Raw genomic sequence first — 25526 nt, 5'->3', positions numbered from 1 at the left:
TTTTATAAGCACAAAAAGAGGAAGAAAGTAAGTATATATAGCTGAGAGTATTAATCAGTGATTCTAGCAGATCATACTTGAATTAGCATCTTTTATATTTGAATTATCATTTCTGTCTTCTGTCTACTGGAACTTTATTTTCAATACGGGTATCTGTTCTTCCAAACAGATGGCTTAAAACACACACACACATATATATACCAATGTTCAAATATTTTAAAATAGCCCTTGGATTAAAAAAAAAAAGTACAAATAGACATTGTATATTAATTTTCTAGAGTCCCTGACATTGACAAAACATGAGATAGAGAATGTTAATAAATTGTGTTTGTGTTGAGATAAAATTGCTTTACTGACAAGCTAAGACAATCCTTTTTATCCAAAAGCATTTTAAAATATAAATCACAATATTAAGAAGCCATTTGGAGACTGATACTTATATATTTTCTTTTACCTAGGACACTTGCTATATAAGAATATTTTATTGGTTTCCTCCAAACTATAGTCCAAGTATTCGTAATACATTAACCGGCACACTGTAAGACCAAACGGTATTTCTCAATATTTCTGTTGAGAAATATTGTTACAATATATATATATGTTACTTGTTATATGTTATGTTAGTTTGTTACTTATGTTACAATATATATATAGTCATCTACCATAACCAGAGAGCCTGGTGAGACTGATGGTTGTTTTGTATTAATCATCTCTATTTTATTTTTCAGCATCAGAATACTTCCTGACTATTGCATATAAATGGAAATATTGTCTTTAGAGTATATGTAGTTCAACATACAAAGAGAGAGATAACACTTAACTTGTCATATATGGATGTGGGTGTGTTTATATATACAATTATACAACATAATATAAATGTATATTGAAAGAGGGTTAACTGTTACTAATCTAGACTGCTGTTTCTTGCCCAGTAGTGTTGGTCCACTCTTGCCATAAGGGAGTATTTTCTGTTTGCTCAGTAACTTGTAGGCAGAAGGCTAAATAAAAGAGTCTTCTCAACAAATCTGACCAATCAATCAAAAAGACCTAAAATATTGACATCTGGGGTAATCTATTCTGAGATCTATTCAGGTGACTCTACAATGAGGTTCACAATTGACAAGCCCCCAGTCATGTACTCAGAGCCTTCAAATAGTTTATAATAGCTGACTTTTAATCATGAGCAAATAACCAAAGATGATAAGAAAAAGCAACTCAAGGAAACAGAAACTATTCAGGTGGGAAAAAAAGATATATATTATTAGTATCTCTAGGGACAAAAGAAGATATATCAATGAAGTAAACTCTTAGAAATTAACATGACAGTATTAAAAAAAAAATAAAACTCAAAAGGAAGGTTACCAGAAAACGTTGATGAAATTTACCAGAAAGTAAAGCTAATACAAAACCCCATCTAGATAATTAAGAGTAGATTTAGACAACTGATGGAAAATTGTGGATTGAATGAGTTTTAAATACACAGAAAACTAAGAAAATGAAATAGACAATTGTTAACTCTAGGTGGTAGCAAAAACTGGGGCAACAAAGGAAAAATAATATTGAATACTAATTAACTACATGGTTTATCTCTGCATAGTATACGTATATGCTCACCATAATAATGTAAACAGAATATTGATAATCAAAATTACAAGATAACTATCTGAAAAGAAAAAGAACACAGGAAGTATTCATATGTGTTTGGAGTGGGGGAAAGGCAGAAGAAATAGCAAAATGAAATAGCAAATTCCTCATTATCTACCGTGGGAAGTTAACAGATAATGGCCAAACCAAACCAACAAACAAAAGGTAGTATAATTACAAGAGCATGTAATAATGCATATTACATTATAACACCAAAAGATCAGCTAACAATTAAAAGTGGTTGGCCCTGGAGAGGGAGAAAAAGGTGGGAAGGACGCTAGGTTATGCTGTTTTGTCTGAAAAGAAAACAAACAACAGCAACAACAAAAAAAAACCCTTGTAAATCTAACTCTTTAAACTATGTTCATATACAACTTTTATTAGAGTATACACTTTTTAAAAAATCAATAGCTTGCCCATATTACAAACTAGAAAACGTGATTTTAAAAAAAGACCAAATCGCAATAGCAACAAAAACTATATTATAATTAGGAATAAACGCAACAAAAATGTACAAGATGTGGATTAAAAAACTATAGCTACTTAACTGGGGGACCTAAATAAACGTAGAGATAATCAGTTCCTAGACTGTGAATATATTAGTTCTTAATTGGATGGATAAATGTAAACCCAATTATAACTAAAAACTAAATTATCCTAAAGATTATCTGGAATAATAAATGCATAGCATTATAAATAATATTTCAAAAAAAATAAATATTTTGTTAAGTGATAAGCACAGGTTCAGATTAACCAGTGACATCCCGACTCTATAAATGAAGGCATTAAAGGTGATTTCACATTTTTTAAATTTTGCTGGCTTTTATTTTTGCTCTGTTTTAAAGAGTCAATGTAGGGGTACTTTAAAAATACATGTTATTTAAAAAAAAGAAAGAGAAGCAGTTAGTAAGTTACTGAGTTCAATAGGATACCATGTCACACAGGTCAATCATATCACATAGTCTCAATAATGAACTAAGTTTCTTTGTTATGATTTCTTTGATGTCTTTTTATCCACACCACTGTAGCCACAATAAGATGGCCAAGAAACCAAAAGAATATTTAACCAATTAAAGACTGAACAAAAATCCAGTTCTATAAGTTCTCCAACAAGGACAGTAGAGAAAAAATGGAAAGAAAGATAATCCAGTAGATCAAAAAAGCAGAATATCCTTAGGGTCCATACAGTATGATACTGAGCATTTTCTCCATCTACCATTCTATTTGTTTTAAACCAAATTTATTTTATTAAGATCTCTTAGAAAAAGTTCATTATTTCCATATACATACGAACTAAGGCAAAGAGCAGCCTTGTGATTTGTTTGCGATTATACAATTAAGTCAATGGCTGAACTGTAAACAGAACCAAGGATACCCAACTGCTAGTCTGTTGCTCTAACTAATGGATCATGCTCACTGCTATGTAATAGGACTGTTTTCCTTTAATTACAATTTCTTCATTCACCATCAGATTATCAGCCACAGGCTTTATCATTAGTTTTGCTCTTCTTATATTCATGGCATTACTCCCAAGAATATGAGATTTACATGATAAAAGAATATAATGACCACTGTTTTCTATATCATATCCAATCTCTGAAAATTCTAGTTAACTGAAGCCTACACTTAATGGCATATTTACAGGTAAGGGTACAACTTTAGCATCTATTTTGGGTTGATCAGTGACCTGCAGAAAGGTAATTTTATTTTTACAGAATCACTACTGTCAATGCATGTAAAATCTTACATTAGAGCATCCTATGGTCTCATCAGTCTACATTATTCATATATATGATCTAGATATACAAGTCCAAAGGGCAGCAAATTAGATACATTTTAGAGCGTTTGTGATGTTGGGAAGTAGAATAAGATAAAAATCATGACATGCTCTTACATTCCTATGCTGAAATCTATAAAAGAAAACTGACTGGGTAAACAAAGTAAATATGTGACAAGAGGTGTGCAGTCACTTGTCTTTGAGAAGCACTTTGTGTTTCTTTGGCACATAGCACGGCAGCAGTAGAAGCAGCAGCCTTGCCCTTGGTGCTCATTTCTTACCACTCTAAATGCCTCCTCGGAGCCAGAATACACTGGCTGTTGCTGATCATGCTGTGAGACACCTGCACTGGCTACTAGGCTTGTCATGACGCACAAAACCCTACCATCTTCAGCTTGACATTGTGCAAGTTATAATTATTCATCCAAATGAATATGTCAGAGCAGCAGCAGCAGACCTCTCATCAGAGCAAAAGAAAAATACATCAAAACATTATCAACCCAGCAGGAAGACAGGGACCATAAGGAAAATTACCCATTTTTAATATGGATGCCACAAAGTCATGCCTATTATTTTACAGAAAGAAAGGAAAATAAAGATCTTCTAAGTTTAAAGTCCAGAAACACTGAATCCAAATAGGAAATGTACAAAAAGGAGACGAAATTTTTTAAAATCAATTATCTGGCACCTGTTTACAATCTTTTAAATGTAAGTTTGCTGTAAGACTACAATACTACAATTCTTTAAGAACCACAACTGTTTAAAAATTGTTTTAAAAAAGGAAAAAGACAGTAATTCTCACAAGCAGAACTGTTTCCAATAGGTCAATGAAAAAAATCACACACAGCCACGAAGTTTGATGTTGCTTCACACTTTCAAAACATAAACTAATACTGCCAACACTTTTATCATGCTAAAACACTCAAGAGTTCATCTGGAAATAGCAGCAAAATCCTTAACATTGAACAGCTAAACTCTAACAATGGACAATTTTAGTAGTACATGGAAAAGAAAAATAAAATCACCTCAGACCTCCACAAATGAAGATACATCCAAATTCTATAAGCATATAAAAAAAAGGCAAGTGTAAATATAATTCCTATCTCATATTTAAATATGAAAAAAGTGTAACTTTTACAATAAACTTTCAATGAATATCTTTTAAAAACAAGATACAAAAAATTTTCTCATTCAAGACACATAAAGCAGAAATCACAATGAAGAGACTGATAAATGTGACCACACTGAATATTAAACTTCTGCTTGACAAAATATATCAAAGTTTAAAAGCATGCCACAGGGATAAAGACACTTATATCCCATATAACCAATACATAATTAGTATCCAAAGTATGTAAGAAATGCTTATAATAAAAAACAAAAATATAAGTAGGCAAAGATTATAAACACAACAATAAAGAGTATCAGTTCTTGATAGCAATTAAGATCAGAGTAAAATCAGAATGACATAGAAAGGGTGTGGGAAATAGAAATTACTATGCATTGCTGGGTAGGAGTATAAAGCTACACAACCAATTTGGGAAAATAACTTGGCAATGTTTAGTAATCTCAAAGAGTATACTCCTTACAATCCAGCATTTTCACTTCAAAGCATAAACCATTTTAAAAGTCTCACATATATAAAAGGAAACATAGAAAGATGTTTATAGCAGCACTGTTTAGTAAGAAATTGTGCAAGAAATTGTGACCAACCATATCATTAGGACACTGAATAAACTAACTGGTGGATTCATATAATGAAATGATATAAAGCATTTAAAATGTACTATACAGGCACAGATCATGGGTAAATCTCAGAAACAATGTCGTTTAAAAAAGACTGAAAATACTATAGAATATGGTATAAACAAATGTAGCAAGAGAGTATGCATGGGTAGCATACACATCAATTCCAGAAAAAGATTTTCCTCTAGAAAGAGACAGAAGGAAACAAAGGAAAGGAGAGAAGAAAAAGTAAAATTTTAAGCCCCAGAACATTTTATTCCTAAAAGAGACAAAAATATATCTGAAACAAATGTGATAAATATTAAACATGTCAAATTTGAGTTGTGGTTAAAATGATGTCTAAATTTTTATCTGTACTATACTAAGAATGTTAATATGTTCTTTTAATTAAAAAAAAAGATGCAATTCCAGTTACTACTAATTCTGTATTCTTAGAACTAATACAAAAATAGAAAACCTGACATACGACACAATTAAATCTAAATCTGGATTTGAATTAATATTATAAACACTTATTCCATGCTTATTTGTGCAAGGTACTTAGCTGGTGTTAAGTAGGGACACAAAATTTAGAAGATATTGCTCTTAAGATTTTGTAATGTTAGAGTCACAAACTAATTTTGTTAAATGGCAGGATAAGGTAACTGCTAACAGTCCTTTTGTGGAGATGTGAACTTCTTCGCAGATTAAAGTCTGGGAAAAACTTGCATGATTAAACATGTTAAAAAAAAAAACTAGGAAATTAATCAAAAACATATTCTTCAACCTTGGGATTTTGATAAATATTAAATTATAATCTAGAGATAACATATGGAAAGAGTAATACAATCTAGGTACAATGTTATCTCATGATCTCACATAATAAAATTTATAGAGGCAAACTGAAACTATTCAATTTATGTACAATTCCAATTCTTTAAAAAAAAACACACAGTATATCTTATGTATTTATAACACATATCACAATACCAAAAGCAAATCATAGTGTTTTTCATCACCTATATTTTGCTGTGTTTTCTTGATTTCCATTGGAAGGAGGGAGATTGTTTTGTTTTTAAAGAAGAAAATGACAAAAATATATTTTAAATGTAGATGGTATAATTTAATATTTGAAACCTCATACAACAATGTAAATGCTGTTAGGCTTTTTTTTTTTTTTTAACTAACAAGACGATTACTTTACTCTATATGTTAGAATTTAAATGTAAGCATAAATTTTCACTTGAACCTACCAAAATTTCATAACAAAAATAAGGGTAGCCTCTACTCAGAGAGTATTTGTTAAATGTCAGTAGGAATTTTTTTCACTTTGCATAAGAATAGAAAGATTCTCTTCATATTGATATCGATTTACTTGGTGAGACATTAGATTACCTGTCATTAGATTTCTCTTTGAACCTAACCACCATCCTGCCAGATCTTTAAAAGTCACACATGTCAATGTTGATGACAGAACTATTGATAATCATACCACATTTTATCTACATAATGGTACAATTTACACTGCACTCCTAAATACATCAACTTGTTAGATATCACCAATGTATTGAGAAATTAAACTGACAGGAGCAGGAGAAATAATCAAAATAAGAATATTCCAAAGCATATGCAAAAAGAATATAGTATAAGTTCAAGGGCGAACTAAGGACAAATACTTTAAAACAATAAAAACTGAACAGAAATGGCAGGATTTATATTTTCAGTCATAACTCATTCTCCTCTGAAAAAGATTCTCTGATATTATATCTGAAAAATTTCACCCAATTTTTAACCTACTGCTCACTGCTTTATAACAGAGCTCCTTAGGATTTAAAATTAAAGGACAATTTCTGTCAACAGAGCTTTTTCATGTTTATTTAAAATGAAGCATAAAGATCTAAAGGCTGAATGGGGTGTCTGTGTGGGTGTGTTTGGAGGATGAGGAAGGAGGCGGGGAGACAGTCAGAGGGCAGGGAGAATGCTAGGAAATATGAAAGCAACACTCTCAAAATCCTGTTTATAAATAAATGTTTAAACAAAACTGAAAAGACCACTTTATAATGGCCACTTAAAATGCTTTTTAGCTACTTAAATTTAAGAATTTACCTGTGGTGTCCAGGAAACAGAAAATGGAACAGGAAAATCCACAACACAATCTGGTGATTCTGCAGGGTACTACAAAAAAGCATAAAATTAGGGTCATTTTTGTTTCACTGTGACATTTCACATAAATATTTTAGAAAAACTGAATATATTAGGAAAAGTATTTCTATAAATGCAAAGGTATTATATATATTTTGGTTCTAGTATTATAAAGGTGTGAAGAGCTGATAAACAGTCAACAAGCTCAAGAGGTACAAAGTGTAGTGATTTGGGGATGCCAAACCAATCAGTAGTAATGAATTAAGTCAGTTTCTGGGCAGCTGCTAATGTGATTTGAGGGGCAAACCACACTGAATCTCCGTTTCTTTATCTGTAAAATGACAAATCAAAATGGTTGATATTTCATTTCTTTTCAGTCTAAAATTTAACCTCAAACAGCCTCAGTCACTACTTAAAGAGGCAATACTTGTTAAAAGAATCAAGAAATGCACAAAATGAACACATACAGTTATCAATTATTTTCCACAACAAAGCATTTAATTTTAGCGAGAAGACTAATAAACAATGAAATAAATGCCTTCTGGTTTATTAAGGAAAAACAAAATATTAGTTTTAAGAAAAAATTTTTTCATGGTTGATAAACAGAAAATTAACCCCTCAATAGTTTTATATAAGAAGTGACAGCCAAAGGACTAACCACAATTCTGAGTTAACAAAGACAAAAGATAGCTTCCTTAAAATCAATTTTGTTATTAGAGAATTCTATTACATGATTTCTCTAAGATTCAGTTTGGATTCTTAAAAGACACATGTAATTTTTTAAATGCTCACTTCTTTTCTTTAAAAAGCTAAATTTACTAAAAAGAAAACCCATTTTAGGAAAACTCCTTTCCCTCATTTGACAAAATAACCTAAGTTTTAGACTTTCACTTTTTTCAACCTTCTATTTTTAACTACTTCTCTGCATAGGAAAAGGACACAAAAAAGAATCACAACAGTATTTGTTATAAACATCAGCCCATTTGAAATCAATGCTTCAAAAAGAATTAACATTTAATTATAACAGGCTGGCTAAAAATAAACCTGTCATTGTACACTCTGCCTAATGGAATCTGGCTATGCAGAACTGATATCACAAAGGTAAATACAAGGAAACCATATAAACATATAACTATGCTCTAACTTCCGGGGGAAGAAAGGAAGATCTGGCTGAGATTATAGAAGAAGCCCTACTTCAGACAATTCAAACTATTAGATGATGTTCTTCTGATTATAACTGCTGCAATCACTAGAAAAACAATTTGCATGCAATTTTTACAAGTCATGTGATTATCTCAAAGTAAATGCAGGCAGAGATCTTCGCTTTCTTTGGTTTATGGTTCCGCTAATTAACTCCTGACCTTGGACAAGTCATTTAACTTCTCTGCCTGTTTCATATGTAAAAATAATAGAACACAACCAAAAGTATTGTAAAATCTCTTTTCCCTCTAAAATGTGAATTTTCTGGAAAAAAAAATACAAACTTAAAACCTCCTTGGGTCAAAAATGGAACATTTAGTTTACCTTGAGTTGCTGCTATTTGTCTATTTGGCTGACAATGAACAATATCAACTCTCTAAGCAATCATCAATCAAGGTTAAGAACTTAAAGTGAAAGTGAAGTCGCTCAGTCATGTCCGACTCTTTGCGATCTCATGGACTGTAGTCTACCAGGCTTCTCTGTCTAAGGGATTTTCCAGGCAAGAGTACTGGAGTGGGCTGCCATTTCCTTCTCCAGGGGATCTTCCTGACCCAGGGATTGAACCCAAGTCTCCTGCATTGCAGGCAGACGCTTTACCTTCTGAGCTACCAGGGAAGCCTAAGAATTTAATGTTTACTGTATACAGAATAGATAAACCCAGTAAAGTGCCTGTAACTTTGGAAATCATTAAGTATATATGGCACATTATGTTAAAAGAGAATTATGATCCTACATTCAAACAGGGCTCAGGGTACTAAATGGCACATGTGTACTGATAAAGAAAGCCACAAGGAATTAAACAAAAAAGAGATCCCCAAGGAGTTAAACAAAAAGCAGGTTAAAATAAATATGATTCCACATATCTGAGATAACATCCAGATATATATTTAGGTACATTTATGCAAACATACAAATATGTATACAATAAATTAGACTGATCTATAAATAGTTGGCTTTACTGAGTTGATGTATAAATATTGTATTATATTCACATTCAAGATCAATTCTGTTTATATAATAAACATTATATAACTGTATCAAACCTAAAAGGCACAAATTTATATAATTCTGGATGATTTAACATGACTCATGCAGTATCATCCCTAAATACTCATTTTTAGAGTTGTCTGTATTGTTGTTATCAGTTGCTCAGTCATGTCTGACTCTTTGCAACCCCATGGACTACAAAACACCAGGATTCCCTCTCCTTCACTGTCTCTCAAAGCTTACTCAAACTCATGGTCCATTGAGTAACACTAACTATAATGTATATAACAAAGTATTTTTCAAGCCACTAGAGATTGTCAAAGTTTTACTTTACAAATCTAGTTGATAATAATAACTAAAGCTCCACATAAAGAAACTGAAAAATAGGTATGGTACTTAATACAGTTTTTCAAGTCTCACTTGAAACAATTCAATCAAATTAATAACTATAAGAGAATATGATTATATAATATTGAGTATATATTTTCATAACAAACAATATATATTAGACTCTATAGCGTACGTTCCTAAGGAAAAATTTAACCCAACTCAATTCATGACTGGACTCCCTGACAGAATAATACATAAAATTGCAGCAGATTATAAAAATAGTCATCAGAGTGCCCAGTCTCAGAAACATCTATGATTTGTTTTTCAAGCAGTTCTGATTTTGACCAAAACTAAGGAAGCTCTGGGCTACCTCTTTCTTAAAGAAAATACTATGGTTTAGGATGAACTGTAAATACTGCATTAAAAATACACTTATAAAAATACCAAAATTCAACTGATTTCCTTATGGCCTTTCTTTTTGATTATATGTTCACTTTTCATAGAGCAAGTCTGGACAGAATTCATATTATTTTCTTTGTGGGTTTCTGGAAACAGTGAGGCAGAGGGCCAGAACTGGTAGAGTTGTATTCAAGAATAAAAACAAACACATTACTAGATATCAAAAAGTATCAGATAAAAGAAACAGAGGTTTGTGTATTTACAAAAATAATCATGTTGCAAGGTTTGTCAAAAAAAAATAAGCCTGGCCCTACAAAATTCAGTTTGGATTAAGATTTTGCATTGTATTAAGGATCCTTTAACATGTTAAGTTTTAGCTTTCACTGTTTTTAACTGACAATCCCAAATATTCTTAAGAAAGAAATTACCACACCTGAAAGACAACTTTGGTCTCTATGAAAATTGAACTAAATGGACAATTTAAGACTAATAAGTCCTACCAATATAAGATTCATTTAGTTTCTGCCTTTTTTTTTAATGCAGATTATTTTTCTTCCTAATTTCTTAAAAACTCAAAGCTTTCTCTTTTTTCTTGCCAGGGCATACATAATAGTGCTTTATAACTATTGGTGCTGCAAAAATTCACACCTGAAAATACTCTCCAGAAGAATATTAAAAGGGCCACCTTTATCTACTTTGAAAAATTTTAAGAAAAAGCAGAAAGGATGGACCATTCTAGTGGCTACACATCCTCCCTCTGAATACTATCAAAAATATCATTAATTAAAATTAATAATAAAATATTATAGATGTAGTTACAGGCAATGTAGATTTAAATCATTCTCTCTCAGTTAGTAGAAAAGATGGCAAGAAATGAGGCTATCAAAAAAACAGAATCAGGATAGGATGTATTTTAAATTCTGCATTTTGGTCTTCATAGCAGCAATTTTTATCAATGTACAAAATACTAGAATATTAAAAAAAATAAAAACAAATAAAACTCTGAAGAAACTGACAGAACCTTGCCATTGGCAGTATGTGACCTTTGGAAGGATAAAGGCAGATTTCTCCTTGATTTAAAAAAATTTTTTTTAATTAAAAAGGAAAATAAGTGTTTTCATTTTCATTTAATAAAAATATTCATGTAACTTATTTTACAATTAATATTTATATCCCACTAATATTTTCTCAAAACTTACCACATATGTATCTTAGAACTATAAACATTCAGTGTGTAAGAAAAGAAAGAGTCGTTTCTTAATCTGTCTGATATAGAGGCACTATAAGATATCAACTTTTCTGTGTCACCCCAGCACAGCTTTATATATTAATTCTCATGAAAAGCTTAAATGCCAGACACATTTTTAAAAAGGACAAACACAATTGATCTTTTCATCATTATAATCTTTTGAAATAGAGTTGATTGATGACTTGTAAGAACAAAAAAATGTTAGATGACCTGGTTTTCTCAAATTCTAATGTTTCTCCAGTGATTACTAAGTATATGGTTAATATCCTGAACTTGCTTGTTCTACTTATTTCTCAAAACTCACAATGTATAATTAAAAAATGACAAAATAGCTATGCATTATGCCAATAAAATTAGTAGTTATAGATCACTAGCCTGTAAGGGCTCTATAAATAGAGGTATATAACCTCTGCAAAATTTTTAAAACCAGAAGTAAAAAAATATCAGCGAAGAAAAGAAAAAGTATCCATATATATGGGTCTGTGTTTGGGGTGTGGTAGGAAGTCAGAAATAAGAACAAAGGTAGTTCATAAAAAATAAAAGTTGAAGACAAAGACTTCTTCAGTAGAACTTGGAATAGCAGAAACTTCCAATTCTTTTCTACATAGGATGTTACAAACATAACATAACATAACTTTGAAGCTGCCAAGCCTTATTTGATCAAATCTGAACTAAAATAGTGACATGAAAATATATCTAGGCTTTGGGAAACTTAATGAATAAATCAGAGGCATTCCAAAATAATTTATTTAGGGGTCATATATATATATATAGTTTAGAAGCAACTTGCACTTGTTTACACTGAAAACATTTTCAGAATTCACTTCACAAGGTATTTCCTGGTCAGAGTAACAGTCTAACGAAGCACATACCTTCGCTTTCAACTTGACAGTGATTAGATGCTCTCTACCAGAAACATCTGCTTTTAACTTGATGGGACTAAAGCAAGGATCCACATACACAAGCCTGGTGAGTAGAAGGAAATAAGAAAAGATCTCAATGGGGAGGGTGAGGCTAGGGGGAGGAAGGGGTTGGGGGATGGTAGGAATTGAAAATATTTGCTATATTCCTATTAATCCATTACAAAAATTAATCAGAGGAATTTCTGCATGCCATCCCATTATGCTGCTATAGATTTACTGCCGTTAATACAGCAGCCCAGTGCCTAATGCAGTCATATATCTCCGGATTATTTACAGCGTGTGTCAAGGCTCATGCTGTGGTCAGTGAGCGCTATGTTTCGGTTTTCCATCACTGGAACCTTTGGCACACACAGCATGTTCCTGTCAGACTCTACTTATGTACACATTAAACTTCCTGTCAAACTCTTTGATCCATTTCTGTAGTTTTATACAGTATGAGACTTTTATGCTTCCTTTATTTGTTTTTCTCCTCGATGAACTTCTCCTTTATTATCAATAATGTTACTGTACAAACACCTGGCTAATATCAGTTCATATACTCAAATTGATCCTCTCAGGAAAGTGCTGTATAAGCACAGGTACCGCCTGGTCTCCCAACAATAAATTTTCTTGTTGTGCACTATATAGCTTCTGACATTTAACCTGAGCATGTATTCAAGATGACTAATATTTTAAACATATAGCACAAGCACAATTGTTTTGGCTTTAAGTTGCTCTAAATGCATGAATTTTCTCAAATGGAAACCGATACCCTTTGAAATATGTCATTCTATAAAAATACAGTCCCTTGAGTAGCATTAGCTACTGCCAAAAAGGATCAAATTTAGCAGTATATTTACTGGTGAACTGGGCATGTGGATATTTTTTTTGACATTTTTACAATACCATTCTCTTGTAAAGATAAAAAGTAGCCTAAGAGTATTGTACTACTTATCATCCAGACTGATGGCAAAACCTATTAGAGTTCAACACTAACATTAGCCTCCTCACCCAACAATCTTTTTTTTTTTTTTAAACACTCTGTGCTGTTAAGTCACTGGCCAGATATAATAGTAAAATAGGTCAATTTCAAGAAATTCTGGGCAATAAAACTGTGGAATACTATCTGTAATGAAAAGATCTCAAACTGAAAATACAAATTTTGAATAACAGAATAAAAAGTAGAACAGAACAATCCTTATTGACAGAAAAAATTTATCATAATCTATGAAAACTCTAGGTCATAGAAAACAAATGAAGCTAAAATTATTCTAGAAATGTCTACTTACATAAAAGTATCAATGAATTTATATAGATAATCATTATTTTCTTTCAGCTTTATCTATAAACATCACAAATTCCGCTCCCCTCCAAAATGTAGAACATAGGACTTTATCGCATGTTTTATCAATATGACTGTCAGGGTTAGATACACGGGCATCTGAGTCTTTGAAGACATCAACACTCCAGATTCAAGATGTTGAGAAGAATGTATGTATTTACATCTTCTCTACTCATATACAAAAAATGGAATTTCAAAGAGACATACATAAACTCACAGTTACAAAAAGCACCAACCAAAGCAAATTTTCAACAAACTTTATAAAAATATAAAGTGGTCAGAAGTGCACTGACTGACAAAACAGATCAGAAGACAGGAAAATAAGACTCCAGAAGGGAGCTGGCTGGCCAGAACAGAAAGTCTGCAGAATAGAGGGTATTGCTGATATGTGGGGGAAAATTAAGGAAATTTTTTAAAAATATAAAAAACGAAAATGGGAAGAGGAAATTTTAAACTAAATTATAAACAATAAAGCTATGTTAAAAATGGTAATTGCTCTACCATTAGCTTTTCAGTGAAAAATATTTATGTAGTCATAAAAAATTAAACTGCTTACTAATTACAATTTTTAGAATTCAGCAATAGACAAAGCTAGCAGACTTAATTATAGTTACGGAAATGAATGTAAATATATTTGATCATTGCAATTTAAAAGAGAGACGACAAAAACTGAGAAGTAGAAAGGGGAACATATGAGGAGGGAAGATTAGAAACATTAAATTTTATAATTGCTCATTTGAGAGTAAGAGATATCATCTTTAAGCAGACATGTAAGAAGTTTAAGAAATAGTAAAGCTAATAGAAGAGTAAAAGAATAGTGATGAAGGGAGAGAGAAGGTAGTATATGAACTAAGTTTATTTTTGTTACAGTAATTAATCAGTATGTAATTCTGATAAATCAAGTAATGCTGAATATAGGCATATTTTTTTTAAATATAGAAGTTACTTATAAACATGAACATTTCAGAGTATCTCAAAGAATAAGACCAGGGATGGGAAGTGGTGTGGAAAAAGCCTATTGCTTTTCATTATAAACCCTAAATTGTTTAGAAGCATGATAAATATATACACATAGAGAAAGCAAGAAGGAACATGGAGATAGAAGGAAAAACTAAATCACCAACTAGTACCTTTCCTACTCCTCACTGCTGCTCGGCATCAACAGTTCAAAATTATAGAATGTCTATTAAGTAAGACAGAAATAAACTAAAGTTCTAGTCTTTCGTTTGCAATCACAGGAACAAAAGATTATCGTGCCACAAAGTTTAAGATATAGAAATAATACATTAGAGAAAAACAGGTTCATGCTCAACGTATTGCCCTGAATCAAAAGGATTATAAGGTTAATTCCACTGAACTGTAAAACATAATTCAAATTTTAAAAAATAATAATTTCAGGTTAATCTCAGCAAGGTCACTTAAAATGAAACACTTTACCCACATTGATTCTACTTTGAGGAAAATGGAGAAAACTAAATGTGATCATCATATTAAATACATGTGACCTAGATTGGCAAGTGTCCTCTAGTATTTATTCTCAGCTGCTTTCATTTGGTAATAGGATCCCTGCCTCCATTCCCAGCTAAACCAAGTTTTGGCTGGGTACACTCCATCCAGCTAGTAACCTTTCCAGCTGCCCCTGGGTATAAGCATATCATTAAATTTTGGCCAATGTACTACAAGCAGAAGTGATATGTACACCTTTCAGATCATTTGTAACCAAATAGTGGCTGTACCTCCCACCACCCCTCCCATTCTCTCTTCCGATAGTGTAGAAATTAGGCTAATATAACCCATCAAAGTCCATGCAAACTTTGACTTTCTAAAGACATCAACACTCCAGATTCAAGATGCTGAGAAGAGTGTATATATTTACATCTTCTCTCTACTAACATACAAAAAATGGAATTTTTAAAGAACAACCTCTTAACACAGCTCTGACCAACAAAACTTTCTGTGATGATGGTATCTGCACTGTCCAAAGACTGGCCATTAAACACCTGTAGCTATGGAGGACTTAAAACATAGCTAATATAAATATCAATATTAGCCAACTCATTAGAAAAGACTCTGATGATGGGAAAGATTGAAGGAAGAAGGAGAAGAGGGTGTTAGAGGATGAGATGAACTTGGGCAAACTGTGGGAGATGGTGAGGAAGAGAGAGGCCTGGCTGCAGTCCCTGGGATTGCAGAGTCGGACACAACTTGTTTTGTGTGAAACTCTGAGGATTTGGAGTTCTTTGTGAACAGCAACTCAGCCTGTGCCTTAACTAGCATAATATATATCTCTATCCATTCACAAAAGAAAAGAATATCTTAATGTTTGGCCTACAGAATAGATGTTAAAGGGGAAAAAGCAGTAACAAGCTCTTACAAATAAAATTAAAATAAGTTTTTCTTTAAAAAAGTTATTTTAAATGTTCTATTTTACTGTTAAATTGGATAGCTCGATTTAAACAATACGAAATAATTTCTACTCATTTAAATAATACATTTGGGGAACTTTATTGGAAAACTCATTTTTTTGAGAAGCTATAAAATCATATTTAAAATTTATATTTAGAAGGAGTCTAGGTATCTACTACTTAGCGAGACATATTCTAAAACTAAGAAAAAATAAAAACAAAAATATAAAATCTAAAGAAATAAAACACTATACTTTTTGCACTTGAATTTCCATTTATCATTTGCTGCATTTCTTTATAAGTTACTGCTTACAATAAGTAAATGGTACTAAACTTTAAGAGTTAAGTTTTTTAAACATTTGAAAGGGATACTTAAACTTTAGAAAGGTTTTTGTTGTTCTGTTTAATAGGTGAATGTTCTCAATACAGAAAAACAAAAAGAATGTGCTTTATATCTCTTGAAATACTTGGTATTTATTTTGACCAAAAGCTTAAGTTTTATAGTTTCTTTAAATATCTAGATCCATTTTATGTAGTAATAACACCAAAAGGAAGACTGAAGACTTGCATGTTTTAATAAAGCATCACAGTTTGTTTCCATTCTTAAGTATTAACTTTTTCAAAAATCACTTCCCTAGTTGATATTTTAACTTCCTATATTTTCTGTGTGTGTGTGCTCACTCAGTTGTGTTCAACTCTTTGAGACCCCCACAGACTGTAGCATGCCAGGCTTCTCTGTCTATGGAATTTTCCAGACAAGGATACTGGAGTGGGCTTCCATTTCCTTCTCCAGGGAATCTTCCCAACCCAGGGATCAAACCAACATCTCTTGTGTCTCCTGCATTGGCAGGCAGATTCTTTCCCACTGCACCACCTGGGAAGCCCTACACCTCTATCCTGCCTTCTGCTAAATAATCTTTCCAAGTTATCTTATTAACATATCAACCATTTACTGATACATATGTAAGTCTTATACTATTAAAGCAAATTCTGTTTAGATACACTAAACATATTACCAATTTAGAAAGACAATTTTTCAGTATCAAATAATTTGCATTCAGTGATTTGGATATACGTTATGAGGTAAAAGCACTCTATATAAAGGTAATTCAGAAAGAAAGTCATACTTTTAACATCTATGTTCTTATGCGTTATACAACAAAATTATTGTGATAATTAAACCATGACACTAACTATATGCTGTAAAACTCATGTAGTTGGACCTTTTTGGTGAACTATAATGTCAAGAAATTTGAACTTACTTTAGAGAAGGAATTATTTGAGTCACATAACTTACATTTCTTTTCAACCCTTATTATTAAATATCATTGGTTTCATTTAAAAAATGAAAACTTTGTGGTTCTGAGAGGTTGTTACCTGCCCAAGATCACACAGCTGATAAGCCAGAATTAAAACCTTGTCTAATTACTGTAATTACTTTAGTGTTAACAAGTATCTCCATTTCTTCCAATATGTTATAAAATTCTTTTAAATGCACTGAAAATTACAGAAAATATCACCATCAGTGAATAAGTCTATTGCAAAAACAGTGGGCTTAACTAAAAACATAATTCAATATGTTGACAATATTTCAGCTGTAAATTTACTAAAATTTAACTCTTTACCAAAACAAATTTGAAAGACCAAATAGTTTAATTTTACTCTCTCTAAATGATAAATAATATTGTCTAGAAGGGACAAAAACATCAGATCATACCTCCTGTCTGAATCATTTAATATTTTCTAGGGTCATGTGATTACTAAAACAAACACTGTTGTTGTTCAGTTGCTAACTCATGTCCACCTCTTCACAACCACGTGGAATGTAGCACATCAGGCTACCCTGTCCTTCAGTATCTCCTGTGGCTTGGTCAAACTCGTATCTGTAGTGTTGATGATGCCATCCAACCATCTCATCCTCTGTCACCCCCTTCTCCTCCTGCCTTCCATCATTCCCAGCATCAGGGTCTTTTTCAACGAGTAAGCTTCTCACATCAGTGGGCCAAAGCACTGGAGCTTCAGCTTTAGCATCAAGTCATTCCAATGAATATTCAGGGTTGAATCCCTTTAAGATTGACTGGTTTGATCACCCTGCTGTCCAAGGGACTCTCAAGAGTCTTCTCCAGCACCACAATTCAAAAGCATCAATTCTTCAGCACTCAGACTTCTTTATGGCCCAACTCTCACATCTGTACATTACTAGAAAAACCATGAAAGTGAAAGTCACTCAGTCATGTCCAACTCTTTGTGACCCCATGGACTAAATGGTCCATGTAATTCTTAAGACCAGAATACTGGAGTGGGTAGCCTTTCCCTTCTCCAGGGGATCTTCCCAACCCAGGGATTGAACCCAAGTCTCTGGCATTGCAGGCGGATTCTTTACCAGCTGAGCTACAAGGGAAGCCCAAGAATACTGGAGTGGGTAGCCTATCCTTTTCCAGAGGATCTTCCCTACCCAAGCATCAAACTGGGGTTTCCTGCATTGCAGGCGGCTTCTTTACCAACTGAGCTATCAGGGAAGCTATCAGAAAAACCATAGCTAAACATAACGTAGCCTATAACAAAATGACTGTATTTCTTTCAAACTAGGACACATTTGCCTTTTCATACAAATCATAGGGTTCTCAAGGCAAGAATACTGAAGTAGATTGCCATACCCTTCTCCAGTGGACCATGTTTTGTTAGAACTCTCCACCATGACTCGTCCATCTTGGATGGCCCTACAAGACATGGCTCATAGTTTCATTGAGTTAGACAAGGCTGTGGTCCCTGTGATCATACTGCTTAGTTTTCTGTGATTATGGTTTTCAGTCTGTCTGCCCTTTGATGGAGAAGGATAAGCAGCTTATGGGAGAGACTGACTAAGGGGAAACTGGTTCTTGTTCTGATGGGTGGGGCCATGCTCAGTAAATCTTTAATCCAATTTCCTGTCCATGGGCAGGGCTGTATTCCCTCCCTGTTATTTGACCTGAGGTCAAACTATGGTGGAAGTAATGAAGATAATGGTGACCTCTTTCAGAAAGTCCCATGCACACACTGCTACACTCACTGACCCCAACCCTACAGCAGGCCACGGCCAACCCATACCTCCACCAGAGACTCCTGGACACACACGAGTAAATCTGGGTCAGTCTTCTGGGGTCACTGCTGCTTTCTCCTGGTGGGCTCAAGGTTCTGTTTGTGCCCTCCAAGAGTCTGTTTCCCCAGTCCCGTGAGGTTATGTCCGATGCCGTGAAGACCAATACTGCATAGGAATTTGGAATGTTAGGTCCATGAATCAAGGCAAACTGGATGTGGTCAAACAGAAGATGACAAGAGTGAACGTCAACATCTTAGGAATCAAGAGAACTAAAATGGACTGGAACAGGTGAATTTAACTCACATGACCATTATATGTTCTACTGCGGGCAAGAATCCCTTAGAAGAAATGGAGTAGCCATCATAGTCAACAAGAGTCTGAAATGCAGTTCTTGGATGCAATCTCAAAAGAGGCAGAATGATCTCTGTTCATTTCCAAGGCAAACCATCAATATCATAGTAATCTAAGTCTATGCCCCAACCAGTAATGCTGAAAAAGCTGAAGTTGAGCAGTTCTATGAAGACCTACAAGACCTGCTAGAATTAAACCCTAAAAAAGATGTCCGTTTCATTATAGGGGACTGGAATGCAAAAGTAGGAAGTCAAGAAACACCTGGAGTAATAGGCAAATTTGGCCTTGGAGTACAGAATGAATCAGGGCAAAGGCTAATAGAGTTTTGCCAAGAGAATACACTGGTGATAGCAAACACCCTCTTCCAACAACATAAGAGAAGTCTACACATGGACATCACCAGATGGTCAATACCCAAAACAGATTGATTATATCTTTTTGCAGCCAAAGATGAAGAAGCCCAATACAGTCAGCAAAAACAAGACCAGAAGCTGACTGTGGCTCAGATCATGAACTCCTTATTGCCAAATTCAGACTTACACTGAGGAAAGTAGGGAAAACCACTAGACAATTCAGGTATGACCTAAATCAAATCCCTTATGATTATACAGTGGAAGTAAGAAATAGATTCAAGGGATTAGATCTGATAGATAGAGTACCTGAAAAACTATGGATGGAGGTTTGTGACACTGTACAGGAGGCAGAGATCAACACCATCCCTAAGAAAAGGAAATGCAAAAAGTCAAAATGGTTGTCTGAGGAGGCCTTAAAAATAGCTGTGAAAAGAAGAGAAGTGAAAGGCAAAGGAGATAAGGAAAGATATACTCATTTGAATGCAGAGTTCCAAAGAATAGCAAGGAGAGGTAAGAAAGTCTTCCTCAATGAAAAATGCAAAGAAATAGAGGAAAACAATAGAATGGGAAAGACTAGAAATCTCTTCAAGAAAATTAGAGATACCAAGGGAACATATCATGCAAAGATGGGCTTGATGAAGGACAGAAATGGTAGAGACCTAACAGAAGCAGAAGATATTAAGAAGAGGTGGCAAGAAGACACAGAAGAACTGTACGAAAAAGATCTTCATGACCCAGATAATCACAATGGTGGAATCACTCACCTTGAGCCAGGCATCCTGGAATGTAAAGTCAAGTGAGCCGTAGGAAGCACCACTATGAACAAAGCTAGTGGAGGTTATAGAATTCCAGTTGAGCTATTTCAAATCCTGAAAGATGATACTATGAAAGGGCTGCACTCTATATGCCAGCAAATTTGGAAAACTCAGCAGTGGCCACAGACCTGGAAAAGGTCAGTTTTCATTCCAATCCCAAAGAAAGGCAATGCCAAAGAATGCTCAAACTACCGCACAATTGCACTCATCTCACACGTTACCAAACTAATGCTCAAAATTCTCCAAGCCAGGCTTCAATAGTACGTGAAATGTGAACTTCCAGATGTGCAAGCTGGTTTTAGAAAAGGCAGAGGAACCAGAGATCAAATTGCCAACATCCGTTGGATCACTGAAAAAGCAGAGTTCCAGAAAAACATCTATTTCTGCTTTATTGACTATGCCAAAGCCTCTGACTGTGTGGTTCACAATGAACTGTGGAAAATTCTGGAAGAGATGGGAATACCAGACCACCTAACCTGCCTCTTGAGAAAACTGTATGCATATCAAGAAGCAACAGTTAGAAGTGGACACGAAACAACAGACTGGTTCCAAATAGGGAAAGGAGTATGTCAAGGCTGTATACTGTCACCCTGCTTATTTAACTTATATGCAGAGTACATTATGAGAAATGCTGGGCTGGAGGAAGCACAAACTGGAATCAAAGACTGCCAGGAGAAATATCAATAACCTCAGATAAGCAGATAACACCACCCTTATGGCAGAAAGTGAAGAAGAACTAAAGAGCCTCTTGATAAAAGTGAAAGAGTGAAAAAGTTGGCTTAAAAGTCAACATTTAGGAAACTAAGATCATGGCATCCGGTCCCATCACTCCATGGCAAATAGATGGGAAAACAATGGAAACAGTGACAGACTTTATTTTTTGGTCTCCAAAATCACTGCAGATGGTGATTGCAGCCATGAAATTAAAAGACTCTTGCTCCTGGTAAGAAAAGTTATGTCCAACCTAGACAGCATATTAAAATGCAGAGACATTACCTCGCGACATAGGTCCATCTAGTCAAGGCCATGGTTCTTCCAGTGGTCATGTATGGATGTGACAGTTGCACTATAAAGAAAGCTGAGCACTGAAGAATTGATGCTTTTGAACTGTGGTGTTGGAGAAGACTCTTGAGAGTCCCTTGGACTTCAGGGAGATCCAACCAGTCCATCCTAAAGGAAATCAGTCCTAAATATTCATTGGAAGGACTGATACTGAAGCTGAAACTGCAATACTTTGGCCACCTGATGTGAAGAACTGACTCATTGGAAAAGACCCTGATACTGGGAATGATTGAAGGCGGGAAAAGAAGGGGATGACAGAGGATGAGACGGTTGGATGGCATCACCAACTCAACGGACATGAGACTGAGTAAACTCCGGGAGTTCTTGACGTACAGGGAGGCCTGGCATGCTGCAGTCCATGGGGTTGTAGAGTCAGACACGACTGAGCAACTGAACTGAACTGTACTGGGACACATTTGCAACTATAATCAGCTAAGATAAAAGGAATTAGTTAGGACTATCCTATGTAAAGTGAGATCTAGATCAACCATTCTATTATGTTGGTGCAAACTTAATTGCAGTTTTGGACAGTGAATTTTAAATAATTTTAACTAGGCTCAGATACATTTTTGTTCATCAAAATAGAGAATCATTACAATCAACACATTTTTGTCAAGGAGAAATAACTTTGTTTATTCCTGTAGTGCCAAAGTCCATGCCTCAGGATTCGATCAACTCTTAGAAAGCATTTTTTGCCTCCTGCTGGTTGTAGAAGCATTTTCCCTGCAAAAAGTTGCTTGAAGAAATGGTTGGTTGGCAAGAGGTCAGGTGAATAGAGAGGATGAGGCAAAACCTCGTAACCCAATTAATTCAACTTTTGAAGCACTGGTTGTATAACTTGCTGAAAAACTGGGCCCTGTTAATCAATGCCAGCTGAAAGCATTGAAGTTTTCGATAGTTATCGATTTGCTGAGCATACTTCTCAGATACAGTGGTTTCACTAGGATTCAGAAACTTGTACTGAATCAGACTGTCAGCAGACCACCAAACAACCATCAAACACTGACCGTGACATTTTTGGGGTGGAAGTTTGGCCTTGGGAAGTGCTTTGGAGCTTCTTCTCAGTCCAACTGTGGAGCTGGTCAAGACTGGTTGTCATATAAAATCCACTGTTTGTCACATGTCATAATCTGATGGAGAAATGGTTCATTGTTGACTCGTAGAATAAGAAAAGACCACACTTCAAAATGACGGTTTTTTTTTATCTGCGGTCAGCTCATGATGTATCCACTGATCAAGTTTTCTCACCTTTCCAATTTTCTTCAAATGCCTAATAACTGTAGAATGGCTGATGTTGAGGTCTTCAGCAACTTCTCACGTAGTTGTAAGAGGATCAGCTTCAGTGATGCTCTCAACTGGTTGCTGTCAACTTCCAATGGCCTGCCACTACACTCATCTTCAAGGCTCTTATCTCCTTTGCAAACCTTTTTGAACCTCCACTGCACTATATGTTCAGTTAGCATTTTCTGGGCCAAATGCATTTTTGATGTTGTGAGTTGTTTCCCCTGCTTTATGACCCATTTTGAACTCAAATAAGAAAATTGCTCGAATTTGCTTTTTGTCTAACATCATTTCCATGGTCTAAAATAAACAGCAAGTAATGTCATTAGCAAAAAAAAAAAAAAATGTAAAGTGAGAAATGTGAATTAAAATGATGTATAACATAACCACATTAAATGTATTTTAATATCAAATGTCAAACTTCAACAGTGCAAAACCGCAATTATCTTTGCACCAACATAATGAAAAGCAAACAATGCTTTCAACTTCAGGACCTCCTTAATACCAAGCAGAAAATCCTGTTAAACCCTAAGGATTCTGCTTAATTCTTGCTGTTTTAATGAGCTATTCTGTAACACAACACAAGCAAAAGTTAACAGAAAGCTATCAAGACACTTTTTTGCATCACTCACTTTTTTGAGCCAGTTATAAAACCCAAAATTATCCACAACTTCATCTTACCCTAGGACAACTAGTGTTTTTAGTGTGTTCTTACAAAAGTTGAAGCAAGTATAGAAATTATAGCAATAGCGATCAAACTTAAGATCAGCTACTAATTCTCACTGTGTTTCTATTAAAAAGGTACACAAATATAGGGAGTAAAGGAAAGATTTCAATCATATTTTAAATATTTCCTTTTTTCTAACTTTTTTTTTTCCACAAAACCTGATCCTAGAGTTGATTAGATATGTCAAGTATATAATTTAAAAACACAACTAAGTTTTCCTTACCTTAAAAAAAATCCTTCTTTTTATGATTGGATTTTACTATTCCACTAACAAATCTAAAGATTATTATTTAGAGTGTAAGTAAAATATAGACTGTATTGACATGGTCGAGGAATCATGAGAGTTTGAAAATCCATTTACATCCATTTGTCATGCAAATCATTATGTATGTTATTTTTTAAAATATTTTAAATTAAGAACTTGGCCAGCTGCTCAGGCAGGGCCTCAAAAGGTAACAAATCTAGCATGAAGACAGTGGTTCAGGTCTCATTTTTAACTCCATGGGTCCTGAAATCCAGTAGTATCAGTGTCTCAAGTGTACTAGGCCTGATTTAAGAATTAAGTCACAAAAATAAAATTGAAAGATGTTCTTGCTTTGCCAGACTGTGGTGGATAAATACTGACAAAACCTTACTATATGGCTTCTCACAATCCATGTAGACAACTTCTCTTCTGCTAACACATTATTGTAAAGACTATGAAACAAACGATTAGGTAACAGCAGGTATATTCTAATTCAATCATGCATCCTAATTACTATAATTAAACTATGATTTTTCATAAATCTAAGCAACAGATTTGAAAACTATCATTTTTTCACATGGCAAATTTTTTCCATAAGGAGAGTCACACTTTGAGGCTGAAACTAATAAAATCTATGTCCAATTACTTGAGGGAGCTTTACTAAAGGCTCCATACCAGAGCCATCTCCAGAGCACAACTCCAAGAAGCATCGTCAAGCCAAATACCAGAGCACTGTTAGCAGCCAGCCTTGGCCATGTACATGCATCTTATAAGCGAAGTTGGGGATAAAAATATACATCTTCAAACTTTTTCGGAGAATTAAATAGGAACTGTAAAGTATCTAGCAGGAACTTATAATTGGAATTTCCGATATATAATAACCTTAGTCTAAAGGGAAGACAAACATTAATACTGTGATGAATGCTACAGTAGAGTATTCATATCCTTACCTTGGCTTTCATCTATTATCTGAGTTAGAGACCTGTTTCTTTTTTTCTCCCATATCAGAAGAATGTGTATAAAGCAAAGCAAAAGTCAGTACTTTCTATGTATCTATAAAAACACTTATTCCATAAAATATTTTATGTACTTGCACTACTTCTAACTTTGTTGCTAACAGATCTCAAAAAATCCTTTAGGTATATTCCATAGTATCTACCTGAGTTAGAATTAAGTACTACTGGAATCATCTACTTAAATTCTGATTCTTCTACTAGATATAAGTTCCATGAGGAATCTTAAGTCTTGATTGTGTATCTTCACTGCCTTATATTATAGGCATTTCATAAACAATCGGTGGAAAAAAAAATTATTCAAAAATCTGATATTTGCATACTCAATGCCTCAACTAATCCTCATTACTGGAGTTCTCCCAATAATGTCACATCTACTTAGAAATTGCCTCAAACTATCAAAATAACAGAAATAAAACAAGAACATTGCTACTTCCCTTTCCAAGGCCTTCCTACATCCCTATCTTCTAAACACTAAAATCTTAATATTTAACCATCA

The 25526-nt window shown here is 34.0% G+C and overlaps 1 protein-coding gene across 4 annotated transcripts in view; it reads right to left on the bottom strand.

Annotated features, from left to right (window-relative positions):
• The window catches only part of FANCL (FA complementation group L), an 87953-nt gene that overhangs the window by 26513 nt on the left and 35914 nt on the right, over positions 1 to 25526 (bottom strand). For all 4 annotated transcript variants that reach the window (XM_069583261.1, XM_069583265.1, XM_069583262.1 and 1 more), the window contains 2 exons: positions 12326 to 12419; positions 7253 to 7321 (listed from right to left, as the gene is read on the bottom strand). In XM_069583261.1, coding sequence (XP_069439362.1) covers positions 7253 to 7321; positions 12326 to 12419 — 163 coding nt within the window. The remainder of the gene's footprint in view (positions 1 to 7252; positions 7322 to 12325; positions 12420 to 25526) is intronic.

The sequence above is a fragment of the Ovis canadensis genome, chromosome 3 (genome assembly GCF_042477335.2).
Source record: "Ovis canadensis isolate MfBH-ARS-UI-01 breed Bighorn chromosome 3, ARS-UI_OviCan_v2, whole genome shotgun sequence".
NCBI lineage: Eukaryota > Metazoa > Chordata > Mammalia > Artiodactyla > Bovidae > Ovis > Ovis canadensis.
This window is presented reverse-complemented; position numbering and strand designations above follow the sequence as displayed.